Source organism: Pogona vitticeps, chromosome 3 (assembly GCF_051106095.1).
Source record: "Pogona vitticeps strain Pit_001003342236 chromosome 3, PviZW2.1, whole genome shotgun sequence".
Lineage (NCBI taxonomy): Eukaryota > Metazoa > Chordata > Lepidosauria > Squamata > Agamidae > Pogona > Pogona vitticeps.
This window is the reverse complement of record NC_135785.1, coordinates 200,741,763-200,755,709: the sequence shown is the minus strand read 5'-3', so window position 1 is coordinate 200,755,709 and position 13,947 is coordinate 200,741,763. Positions and strand designations below refer to the sequence as shown.

General features: G+C 41.3%; 1 protein-coding gene across 1 annotated transcript in view; it reads left to right on the top strand.

Moving 5' to 3' along the window:
* Positions 1-1,365: 1,365 nt before the first annotated feature.
* Positions 1,366-13,947, top strand: part of PCP4 (Purkinje cell protein 4) — a 68,485-nt gene continuing 55,903 nt past the window's right edge. The window contains exon 1 of the mRNA XM_020789313.3: positions 1,366-1,546. Coding sequence (XP_020644972.1) covers positions 1,538-1,546 — 9 coding nt within the window. The 5' untranslated portion in view covers positions 1,366-1,537. The remainder of the gene's footprint in view (positions 1,547-13,947) is intronic.

The window sequence follows — 13,947 nt, the reverse complement described above, 5'->3', positions numbered from 1 at the left end:
TCAGACAGGGTACTACTGTGTGTCAGAGTACCAACCTGATAGGTTCAGGTGTCTGTTGGTTAGCCAGAACTGATGGGTTCAGGGTCTGTGCTTCAAGTTAAGGGTTCTGGGTGAACCAAACTGTATGCTTGTATGAGTGAGAATAAGCCACGTTACTTTATTTTATTCACCTGATTGTTTATTTTTCCCTGTGTGTATTTAAAATAAACCTTATTCTTTTTATTGTTTAAAAATCCATCCCTGGTCTGTGTGACTTCTTAAAGGGAATGGTTGGTGGCAGCTTAGTGAAAGTGTGGCAGATCCCAGTAGGTCTGGGTTTGTCACACTTATAAACAACAAAAAACAATTCTCCCAGAGCCCTTGGAGCTGCTCATTTGGCTGCCTGACCTGCCAATCCAGTAGTCTCTAGGTCCCTCCCAAGGTTGCCTAGTGTGTCTGATTGCCAGGAGCAGGCTGTCGAGGGGGGGGGGTGGAATGGGCAAATGAACTGAATGAACCAAAAATTGCTAAAAAAAGTTCATTGGTTCAGTTCATTTTGGTTTGTTTTTTTTTTGATGAACCTGAACTGATCCAAAGCAATGAACCAGTGATTTTTTTACAGACTTCCTGGTTTGTTTTGTGGTTCATGTCTGTCTCTAGATAGCAACCCTCAGTGCCTGAGGTATTTGTTTTCAGAAATGTCTACTCCGTCATGAGATAGGGATTTTGCTTCATAATTCTCATGTGCGTGATTTTCATTTGTCAGGGAAAGCATCTTATAATTTCTCCTAGCACCCTTCTTCTCCCAGACATCATCTTCATTTCCCCATTCACATTCTTTTTTAAAAATGACGTTTGAACCCATTTTCAAAAATGTAGCCCTGTTCTGTTTCAGTGTGACTAACAAAAGCAAACAAACAAGCAAAGCATTTTTAAAACTATGGAAAATATTGTAAATGGAGAGTTTACTGATTACAGTTCAGTTATTCAGACGCTGGGGAAAAGGTGCACAAATAAGGGATACCTTTATTAGATCTCTGTAGTGGATAAAGTGACAGACTAGGACTCTGGAGAACAACAATTGAATCCCCACTTGGCTATGGAAGCTCACTGGGGGAGCGGAACTGGAATAAACACTCCTTAAATATCTTGCTTACCCTGAAAACGCTATTAGGGTTGCTATAAGTCAGTTCTAACTTGATGGCACAAAACACACACACAAAATTGAACAAATAGCAATTTGGTTTTTTTTTTTTTTTATTGGTCTAATAAAAATATCACCTACTCTAGCATTTGTGTAATCTTAAGGACCACACGGCCTTTTTCTTAATATAAGAATTTCCACAATTCTCCGCTCCTGCCACAAGGTGGCCCTTTCTGTTCTCCGATGCACGCCAAGGGAGTTCGGCAGGTGAAATGTTTCTTATTGGTTTACTAGCGGCATGATGCCACTGGATAGCCCTTTTAAAGAGAAAAACTAGGAACAGTGCAAAGAGCTGGTTACGGTAGCCTTGTGCTGAGGAAGGGGATTGCTGTGCACTGTCGGTTGAAAACGATCATGAGCGAGGTGAGTGGAGCAATGCTTTTGGTATGGAAATAAAGCAGCAGGCACCTGAAGAAGTAAGACTCATGGATAGAAGGGAAGGATGCTGCTTCTTTTGACTCAGACAGGAGACTAAAAAGAAACACAGAAATCACCTGTGAAATTGTTTTATCTTTAATAAATGATCGCACCCATGTAGGAGCGTGTGTTGATTTGCTAGATTAGTGCTTTCTAGGAAAATGTAGATTATCTTGTGTGTATATTGAACTTAACAGACGTCATGTTTCAGAATGATCAGATAATCTTTCGAAAGGCTGCAATCCATCACTCATTTACCTGGGTGCTTCTCTGAGGAGCTTAACTTCTGAGCTGATATGTAAAAGATTGGAATGGGAGAGACTTCAGTGAAAAGGATGCCAGAGTCTATCAATATTCATGGAATAGTTTCCTGCCTTTGCCTCATCTGCAGAAATAGAGAATAAGTTTCTTGCCACTATTAGGAAGTAATGTTAATTACAACCGCTCTGTAGGGATGCATGGAATGCTGAGAGCACAAAGGGAACGATTTCAATATCTGTTTTACATTTTTAAAAGCCAGCTAGGGTGTCTGTTGTACTAAAGTTAGACATCAATAGTTGATTTTTTTAAAAACATTAAAAATGTTGGTTGTTACACCTGGTTCCTTAGCTCCTATTGCTGACAACCTTTGTGGCCATAAGGAAGCATGTAGGTAGCATGGATCATCAAAAGGCTGTTGTGGGTTGTTGTTTTGAAGTTAAATCAGTGCATGTGTATCTGTTTTAATGTACCAGGTCTCCAGCAGCCAAAACTGCAATAAAGATTTCTACATTTTAAAATGCGTTCTTTCAAATGCCGTGGGAATTCCACTCACAGAGCTATCGTTACACACAGCCTTGGCACATGGCTTGTTTGGAGGTGCCCTTTCCTATTTTAAAGTACAGTTCAATTTTAGGCAAAGATTCTCCTTTTCTTGCCGTATAGGATAAAATAAACACTGACAAGAAGTTAAGTATCTCTTCTATGATGTATGTTTCTAATAGTGCCTGAGATAAAAAGACATGGGATGAAATCACTAGTAAGAAATAAATAAATGGTTGTTCCTTCTGTTACATCTTTACACTCATTAGATCTGGTGGTCTTTAGGAAAGAACCACCATAACAAGATTTCATTTTCAGAGGATAGAACTGTCCTAGAATTAAGCAAGTCGCTCCTTGAGTGTTTTTATTGGGCTTATTGAACAGAGGGTTAAGGCACCCATTCTTTCTGAGTGTATTCACATTCCAGAAATGCTTACAGCTGAATAAATAAACCGGAAAAGGTCAATGTTTCAGTATGCAAATTACATTATGCTTCCGTTTGTAACAAACCATGAAATGGATTAGATTGTCTGATGTGTTGCCCATTCTTCTTCTGTCAGATGACAGAACTTCCTCATAGTTTCCTGATTTCTCTTTTCTTTGAAATAAAGCCTTATTGCCACTGTGCATTCCCTTTTCCTACCAGATCAGATTTTTCTGCTATTCCCTTATCACTCACTGTTCGGACAATTGCCATTCAAGCTGCCGCAGTTTACATTTGGTTCCTCTCTCAGGAAATCTCCTCATCACATCAGTAAACTAGAACTTCCCGCAGGAAAATATGTGTATCAAAAATAAAAAAAATGTACAATAGTAATTTTACACTTCATGTAACTAAATCTGAAAGTTTCGTTGGAGAGACCAGCCTCAGGGTTTGATCCAAATTCTGCCACAGTCTGAATTTAAATAATTAATTTATCATCCTTCAGTAAGTAATAAATCTGCATTCCTTGATGGATACTTTGAACAGTTGTTACTGTGATAGAAAATGAATACACTTAGTAAACTTTATGAGAATATAAAATCCAGTATCTGGGCAATTGGTTTTCACTCAAAAGGAAGCAGGGGATGGGGTCAAAGGGCTTTATTATTATCATTTTTTTAAAAAAAACACAAAATGTGGCTAGAGAAAGAGAGGATCAGAAAGGTGATCATTTTAGTTTTCTGTATCCACACTTTTTGGACAGGACTCCTGAATAAGCTGATAATTTATTGAGCTCTCTTTAACTCTCTTTCCTCCTTTCATTCTCTCTCTACCTTGTTATATTGATGAAATCTGACATAGTGTAAGGGAAAAGAGCAGCTCAAATATGGCTATGAAAGCCTTGTCCCAAAATAGACTTGGGTATGCAGCTAAGAGAGGATGGTGAAAAAGGATGTGATTGTTTGTATACCAAGACTGGTTAGTGTCCTAGCTAAGCAAAAACATTCAGAATTAGAAAGCTCTGAAGCATTCAGAAATATGGGTAAACAAACCCTATTTACTTCACCACATCTGATTATTTTCTCATTCTGCTGCTTCACAGCAGGGAGCAAACAACTTTGTTATCCTTCTGTGACTCTGGAAAAGCAAACTCCATAACATATTCATTAGTTTGATCTTTTCTTCATCTTTCTTCCCTGTCAGTTAATTTGTGGGACTTTAAAGAGTTCTCTTGAGATTTTATGTGATCGTTAGTACATGACTAAAGATGAGAAGCACTGAGGCTACAGGGCTTCATTTGTGGGAAGCCACAGATGCTTTGTTCCTTTGCATAATAGCACTCATATGAAAAGGGGGGAGAGAGGGGGGGGAGGGAGAGAGAGAGTCAGCACCTTAGCACCACATGTCCCCAACCTGGAAGATGACAACTAACTTCACTCATTTTTGGCAGGCACCATTCTTTGGAATACTTGTACATCTGTACTCTGTAATGCCACATTTACAAGACCATACTTTAAATCACAGTAGCTGAAATTGGGTCCCTTTAATACAGTATTTCTGTTTTGTTAACCACTTTGATCTCTAGCTCTTCCCATGTCCTAAACAGGCATTAAATCTGTCTGAAACTGGTGCAGGGCATAGGGGATGGATATGTAAGTCCCACCCCCTGCCTCCTATTCCGTCCTGAAGTAAAGCAGACTTTTACACGGTCCCTACAAAGGTTTACAGATGTACCTGCAAGGACATTCAGCTGATAAGGCAAGGCTCCTGATGAGGGATGCCTGTGAGAAAGTTCTGCTGTCACAAGCTTCTCTGTACAACTTTGCAATAGGCAAACAAACATTGGCCGGACTCCAAGGTGGGGTGGGTTTGTTGGGGACAGGGCTCACATGTGGCCCCTTATCTTGAGCACCCTTAAGGCCTGAATAGGACATATCTCTATCTCTTGTTCTCTTTCAAAATCTGAAGAAATGACTCATTCTGAGTTTCAGAAGAACACATTCTTACATAGCCTTTTTTACTACATTATGACTAGATATGGGCACAAATTTAAAAATGAATCACCAAATTCATTCAAAAATTGCTAATTCATTGATTCATATTAGTATGAATCAATGCCCTAATGAATACAAATCAATGATTTTAAAGCAATTTTTAGTTTGTTAATTCTTTTAGCTATAAAACAACCTCTCAGGCAGCTAGAGACATCAACATTGCAGGAAAGTTTCCTCTGATTCTTCTCTACATCTCTCCAAGTTTGATGAAGATTGGTTTTCAGAAGTCTGATTTATACATCCACAAAGAGCCCCCCCCCGGAAAAGTTCCCCCCAACCTAGAGACACCAAAATCACAGAGAAGCTTCCCAGGACTCTCCTCTACAATCCCTCCAATTTTGATGAAGATTGGGTTTCCCCAAGCCAGCTGCTAAAGGGTATTTTCCTGGGAGGACCCATTTTGTGGGTGTGTAACTGGGGCATCCAAAACCCAAACTTCACCAATCTTGCAGGGCTTGTAGAGGAGAGTGAGGGGAAGTATCTCTACAAATTTGGTGTGTGTGTGTGTGTGTGTGTGTGTGTGTGTGTGTGTGTGTGTGTGTGTGTGTGTGTGTGTGTGTGTTTTAGGGTTTCAAATTAAAAATGAGAAAAAATGTGAATTTGTAATTCATGATTCATCAACCTTGATGAATCATGGATCAAAACAATTCACAATTTTTCTGATTTGTGCCCATCTCTAATTACAACAGGCAGTGTGGCATTTTAGTTAGAGTTCTGGGCTGGAACTTGGGAGATGTAGATTCACATCTCTGCCGAGTCATGGAACTCACTGGCTAACCTTAACCCTGCACTTGTCTCCCCCTGAACCTACATCACAGGGTGGCTGTAAGAATAAAGTTTGGAGGATGTAAACAGCATGTGAACTATGAAATAAATAAAGGTGTGGAGAGAGGCAAGGGACTTTGCTCAGGCCTGTGCTGAGCAAAGCATCTCAGTAAGGGTCTTGGGGCAGATATGAAAGCCTTCAGAAGTTGCCTCCATGGGCATGTTAAATGCATGGAAAAGAGAAATGGACCATGTTCAGTAGCGTCCTTTATTTGGCTGCCCTTCCACACTCCTGGCTGCTGTACAATCAGGGTTCCAGATCCCTAATCTGGGCTTGGGTCCAGGATTTGCCTACGATGGACAGAAAGGCTATAGGGTCAAGAAATGTGTTTCTGCCTGATTTGGGGGTGGGGAATTTCCTCTTTTTTGTCACCACTGCATTTCCAGGAGGCTGTGTGGCAGGTCTGGATTGAGGGGAAAGAGTACTTTGCATCTGTTAGTCCAGTCCCAAGTACTTATGTCTGGACACAGCCAATCGATACCTTTCCATTAGCACTCACATATGATGCTGAATATAAAAGCTGTTGAGATGCTACTAGTAGTAAATGAAACAGAGGCATTTTTCATGGATTCTTTGCAAGACAGAAGCTGCTCGCCCCATCCCATGGTATCATATTTCTCACTGGCCCTGCTCTCCTCCAGTTCATACAGTCAGCTATGTGCATAAAATTGGTGAGTCTGAGTGAGGGTTGGGGAACCTGCAGCCCTTTCGGTTATTATTGAACTATAGTTCCCATCATCCTCCACCAAGGGGCATGCAAGCTGGGGATGGTGGTTATGGGAATCAAGTGACATCTGGATGGCCAGTTGTTCCCTATGCCTAATCTGGACTATGGGGGCAAAACATGGACATGTGCACCGTAATGACAACGCACACTCCTCCACTCCACATAAAATCCTGTGGGGACCCTGTTGACTAAACAGAAATTGGCCTCAAGCGAAAGCTGCACACATTTCTTAACAATTAATATGCTGCCAGTTTAATCACCTGATGCAGAAATCCTCAGAGAGATTATGACTGAATGTGCTGAAACACCTGAAGAAATGGCTGAGGGAAACGATTGCTTTGGCACTAACAAACTTCCCTGGCCTCTACAGCAGGGAAAGTATAGCCTGCTGTAATTAGGGCAAGCAGAGTATTTATGCAACTTGATGAGGGAAAAATTCCGTGGCTGACATTAGGTGGGTGTGGGTGAAAGAAGACAAGAAAAGATCACTTAATAATTTGAACTGACATCCCTTTATTAGGTAGGTGGTGATGTGCTGCTTGAAAATGGAGGGCAACCCGCATCTTAAACTTGTCACCTTGCCCACGCTCCCCTTGAGGACAGGGTGAAGATTTCTTGCCCTTCAAAGCTGTGCTGGTGAGACTGATGGCGTATATTTTAAAAGCTAACTGTAAACTCACCTGTGTGTAGTGTCTGTGTGTGTGTGTGTGTGTGTGTGTGCGTGCGTGCGTGCGTGCGTGTGTGTGTGTGTGTGTGTGTGTGTGTGTGTGTATCTATGCAGGTAACTAAAACAAATTCATCTTATTAAATACCTGTAAAGCACAAGTCTGAGAGGCTTCACAGATCACATGACAGAATAGTTTGCATATTCTAATAAATAATAATTATGTGCCATCAAATTAATTCTAATATATGGCAAACTTTGCCAAGCTTTTCTAGGTATACAGTACTCAGAAGTGGTTTACCATTCCCCTTTTCTGGCAGCACCCTGTTTCACACTGTGTTGTAAATGTACACCGGAACATCCCTTTAGTCTGTTTTCAGTGTCTACAGATATTATACTGCTGTGTGCTTACATCTTTCTAGTTCCCTTTAAGTGACAGCCAAGGAGAGGTACTAAGAACAGAGACCTCTGGGTGCGACATCAACCCATCTAGAAAAGCTCTGGAGAAAGACACTGCAGGCTTCCCTGGGTTATTGTGCCCCCAAAATGTGAAAAACGTAATTCTCTGATAGAGCACACTCTCTGGCATCTTCCAATAGGGCAGTAAAACGTCCAGTCTAAAATACTAGAGAGCTATTGCTAGTCATTGTGGAAAATATTTGAATTACCATTGCCTGACTTAATATAATGTGAAGGAGAAACACAAAACAAAACAAAAGCAAAAATGAAAAATGGTGTGGCACATTTTGTTTCTTTATGAAAGAGATTAAGGATGTGACAGGAAGGCCAGGTTATCCTGGCCTGGATTGGGCTAGATCATGCTAAACAGGATTGCTTTGACGCACACAAATTTGGTATGTGATTTGGGCTGGTCCTTGCATCCGCATGCAAGGATTAGGTGGTGTAGGAGCAGGAAACCTCACCTTGTCTCAAGCAACCCTATTGGGCCCTTCTTCCCTTTAAAGGGGAAGAAAAAGAAAGGGAAAGAAAAAGCAATAACAACAAAAAAGATCCCCTTTCCTTATTTTCTCCTGTCTTCTCCTCTGTGGGGGAGCCAGAGGCCACTTTCAGTGTTTAAATATTTATTTCTAAGTGGCATGGCGCTAAATTGGCTTGCCAAGCAACCAGCTCAGCACGGCCTTACCAGAGCTTTTATTGCCCTCCAAAAAAGTCTTTGTATCCTCTCTCTCTTCCCTTCCACAGAGGAATGGAGGAAGCGGTCCCAAGGTGATGAAGCACCTTTATTTAAGCAAAGTAAAAGCTTAAGCCATCTGCTTTTGTTCGATCCCGGCAAACACGCATGCTGGAACCGAACCAAATGGAGTGATCCTAACCACATTTAAAAAAAAAAAAAAACCCAAACCAAACCAACAAAGAAAAAGCAGTAGCCCCTGACAGGGACCCAAAAAGGTGAGGTGAGGGATGGATCAGGGATGGGCTGGGTCACGATTACCTGTATGTCCTGTAGTCACTATAATAAGGAGTGAACCAACCCATTCCCAAACTGATCAAAACCATAGGACAAATTCCTGCCTGCTGGTGCCCTAAGCCCTCAGTCCCCTTGTTTTATGGAAAAAGAAACTTTATTGAAATACACATCTCCCCAAATGTTATCAAACATAATGTGGGACAAAAGATCCTGTGTGATTGCATGAAGGGGATGTGTGGCCCAATTTGATTCTCAGCCTGAAAAATGGTGCCCTGTACAGTCAGAGGGGTCGAAATGTGGCCCTCCAGGAACATCTGGAGGGCCAAATCACACCTTCCCTCCCCCATTTGCTGAGCTGAATGTAACTCAGGGGAGCTGCAACTCATCCTGTGGAGACCCACAAATTGCCTGTCACTGCTGCAATCTCACTCTGAGAGATTAATGTGCTAAAGTAGACACCTTTGCACTACAATATTGCCTGCAACTTCCTTTTTCCTTTGAAAATGGAAATGAGTTGTACTTATATTTGAAATAAAAATGTAGGCTCATGTTTTGAACATGTCTATTGCATTTCATTAAGATATCTGAAAGTTCAACCCAGTAACTTCATTATAAACCAGCATACACATGGAATATCAGACAGGTGAGCTCAGTCCACATTTCCTTCCGCAGTTTATGCTGGGTCAAATTAGATATGGAAGGAAATGAGTATTTCCTCCTGCTGCAATCTTTCCATTCTGGGCACACAATGTCTTCAAAACTCTATGTCTGAACAATCAGACTTTTGTTTACCTTCTGAAGATCTATCCCAAAACAAAAGGAAGCTAGTTTGTGGTATGCAGAGGTAAAAGAAACTTGTGCTAAAATAAATGGATAGCTTCACTACAAATGTTTAGTTAGTTGCCAGTGGAAAGATGTTTTGTATCACAACAGTACAGTATATGTATCAAGAAGCTTAGGATGTTTTTTTTTTCTTTCTGAACATTTTAACCTTTTTGACTTTGACCTAAGATGACTGAGATTCCCCAAAGCTCTCAGGGTGGCAAGAATAATTTCTTTCCCAAAAACATGTAATCAGAAATAGTTTGTAATTCTGACTTACAGTGACACCTTTTCAGGGTTTTCTAGGTAGAGAATGTTCAGAAGTTCTTTATCATTCCCTTCTTCTAGGGGTGCCCTGGGACTGTCCGGTTTGCCCAAGGCCATACAGGCTGGCTCTATTCACAGGCGGCATGGTGGGGAATCAAACTCCCAACCTCTGGCTCCACAGCCAGATACCTAAATCACTGAGCTATCTATCTAACAAAAATGTCTGGATGCATCGGGCTCCTTATGCATCAGTCGCGCCATTTAAAGAAGGGACTGTCCTTTCCTGTTTCCGAGCACATAGTATTCTGTAGAAGAATTTAATGCTGCCAGCCAAGAACTTGGAAATGTTACTTTTGTAGGCTAACATTCCCCAAACCCCAAGTCAACATGGCCAACTAGACATACTGGTTCAGGGATTCTGGGAGTTATAGTCCAAAAATCAACTTCTCCAAAGTCTGCTTCTGCAAGAGGGACTTCTGAAGAGGTTTGGAATTTGCATTACTGAGATTCTCCGTAGTTCATGGTGCTGAGGAATATTTACCCCTTGGTCTCTTGTTTTTCCCTCCTCACAATTCCATCAGTCTCTGGAAGGGAGGAAGGGAAACTGACAAGAAAAGGTTTGGTGTTAAGTCATTTTAAGCTCATGATGATGGCCAGTGAAATCACTGGGCCAACTCATTATGATGTTCTTATCTACATGGCTCATGCATCCAGATTATTTTAAAAGAGGACAAGAGTTAAAAATGACAGTTTTTATTGGCCCGAAAGCATTCGAGGTATTCAGAACTTTTTGCTATGCTGCTTTCTATTTTGTCTATTTAAAAATGACCCCCATCCCAAACATCATTGAATACCCTGTATTTTATAGTACAGAAGCTCAGTGACATGCTTTATTTTTGACATCTTGTTCTTGCTCCTGAAAACCTACCTAGGGATGTTGCTTACAAACGGCAAACAAGGGAATATTGACCTAAGAAGAAATACAACCCATTTAGTTCTTTTGTGTGTTCCTCTTATTCATTTCCTGTAACTATAATCATAAGAGCCTCAGAGGGCAGCAGGGGAATGAGGAAGGCAAAATATATGAATTAATTTCAATTCCTGCTACTAAAGGAGATGTCTCTATAAAAGGAGATGTCTCTATAAAACATGATTACATGGTTTCTTAAAATCTAGTCTTGCAGTCTGGTAGATTAACTCATTTTGCACATCGATAATAGGCCCTTGGAGACTAGAAACCAAACCTGACTTTGTGTTTAAGGCAAGGAATACTTTGCATGTGGCATTTTCTGCCTTGTCTCTTATGGAGAAATCTTGGCAAATCTGAAATTTCCTTTGTACGTGGAATGGGCATTAGGGGTACAAGAGAGCTCCATGCAGTTTATTCAGAAAGATTCTCTTGAGATGGGCTGAGGGCTGCTGGGAATAGTGGCCCAGCGACACCTGAAGGGCTGCACTCTGTCCGCCCTTGCCCTAAATGTTGGGGGTGGGGGAGCAGAAGCTGAGAAGATGGTATTGCTGGAGCAATGGCTCTGTCAACATAGCATAGCAAGGAAAGCAAGTGAGTGCTCTAAAGCAGTGGTCCCCAACCTTGGGCCTCCAGATGTTCTTGGACTTCAACTCCCAGAAATCCTGGCCAGCAGAGGTGGTGGTGAAGGCTTCTGGGATGTTGTAGTCCAAGAACATCTGGAGGCCCAAGGTTGGGGACCACTGCTCTAAAGTCTATACCATTTCTGGTATACAATATTTCTAGACTGCAACTCCCAATATCACTGATCACCAGCTTGGTTGTCTAGGGCTTACAGGAGTAGCTGTCTAGCAACGTTTGGACATTTATCAATGTACAGAAGAACTTCTGGAAAAGTTCCTGGCTTAGGATGATTGCAATCAAAAATGCACTGTCAAAAGTGGAAAGGAAAAAAAAAATAACAGAAGAAGCAAGGGCAACATGAGTGGAAGGCTTAATTTTCCAGGAATCAAACAAATTCAGTGTCCCGTAAATCAGGAGCCTGTCAGCAACTTTTACCCAAAGGGTGTGATCTGTATGCCATTATAATCAATGGCCAAAGGAAAAATATAAATTGGAAAAATCCATCGGACGTAATGGAGATGGATTGCCTGAAAGCCTCAGAAGTTGACAACCACTTGACCTGCCCAGAGTGGTCTCTCACACATGCCCTCTGGCCAATTTAATGAGAAATTGGGCAAGAGAGACTGGAAGCTTTACCTAATAGAAAATAAGCTTGAAAAGAAAAGCTGTTTACTAAGAATAAATGCAAAGGGAAAAGAGCCAGACTGAGAGAGACTGAAAATTGTGTTATCAAGGGTAAATGACGTTTCAAAACCTGTTAATTAAGGCAAGGAATTAAAGCAACACTGATAATGCAGAGTCCTCTGAGTCACTCTAAGGGTAGATTTAGGTTTCCATATGTGTAAAATGTATAGGTTTTCCCCCTTCTTGCCATCCATTACTAGGTGGCCAGTGTGGGTGTCTGCACCATTATAACTGTTCCGGGGAAGGGCTGTTAAAATTAGAGAGGTACACCAAAGCATACAGGCTAGAGGTAAGATGTTCTGATGGTCCAAGATGCTGCAGACCAAAAAAGCAAAAGACACTGATATAGCCTTATATTTTATATCCTTGCATAAGGGGTAGAGGAAGATATCTCTGGGACCATTGCTCAAAAGCAAAGCACATGTGTTGTGCACAGAAGGTCACAGTTTCAGTTCCTAGTATATTCCATTACAGAGCTTGCAAGTCACAATAGGTGTAGCTTACTTCTTTCCTTTCCTTTCCTTCCCCTTTTTCTTTTTTTCCCTTCTGGCAACAAAATGTACCCGTCCCAAATCATATTTCAATCAGAAATAAACTAGTGAGTGTGAATGATCATATTCTATTTGGATAATGAGCAATGTTTCCAGCCATTTTAAAGGTTAATTTTTTGCAAAACCCGTCTAGGCATGTTTGAGTCATTTTGACAGCAATAGATCAAGTGTTGTGCCTTTATTTATCAATACTAATTCCCACCCACCCCCTTCAACAACAAAAAAGGATAACTTTGAAAAGTTTCTTTTTTTAAAAAAAAGGATTGAAAATATTGCAAAGCAAAAAGAGAACAGATTATGGTTTCCGCACTGTAACAAGTAAGGAGAATATGTTATTTCAAAAAGTAACTGCCCCTGCTGACTGCCTGAGATCTTGGGTAGCAGACAATACTGGACTAGATGGGCAGACACTCTGGTCAAGTGCAAGGAGTTTAATATTATCCCCCATCATTTTAGGGATCATCATAATCTGTTCGGGACTGTATGGATCATCAAGTCCAGCCCCTTGTCAAGGAGGCACAATGTGGAATTGAGCTCCCAACTTCTGACTCCACAGACAGATACCTAAACCACTGAGGTTTCTATAAATGTATATTAAATATTGGTGGTTTGGCTTTGCTTTGAATAGGGTACCAACAGCCCAGCAATAGTCTTTCATTCTCACCTGGTCACATATAAAGGCTAGAATCCTGTTCAGAGCACAAAGTAAATCTAATTAACTTTTCCCAGTTCCAACAGATTCCTTCTTGTATGATTGATCATTCAACCAGATGTGTAACTGGTCTTGTAGCCAGTGTTGGATTGGACACAAAACAGAGAACCTGTTGGGATGGGGAAGGGAATCATGTGATTACCCTTCCACAATCATGTAATGCAACAGGATACTGGCCAACGTTTCCAGCTTTTCTCAGATCCATTTCAATGTACTATGAACAATACAAGCCCAATTCTCTGGGCAATTACAAATTTCTTTGCAGTAACCTATGGCAGATTTTAAGACTGCTGCAATTGTCCCCAAGGATTTCCCTCACAGAAGGATTTTCTTGTTCCTTGTGCCACAAGCCCTACACTGCCTGCCTGCTGTATAGCATCTTTTTGAGCAGCCTTCAGCAGATAAAGCAGTGCCACAGGAAAAGAGCACGTGGCTGTCATACGTTCAGCACTCTGCAGTACCTGACGGATGGCAATAATCTATCCGAGCACACTGCAGCCTCATTAAAGTCCTGGGCAAATCAGACATTCCTTTAGCTGCACCAGCAGTCAAGCAGTAACAAATGTGGCATGTGGCCAGTGCTTCAGTCCCCCATCCCTCAGGGGTTCAGTGCCTTCTGAATGACAGGACTCAAGGATTTATGAAGGGAACGGCACTAAGTGAAGTTATGGCCATTCTAAATTGAATGCCTGCTGCTTGGAGTTGTAATCTTCCAAAAGCCATTTCTCTTAGAAACCCACTCATGAGAGGAGCAAATATCACAAGAGGATTCTTTCGGGAGGATATGGTGGAAAT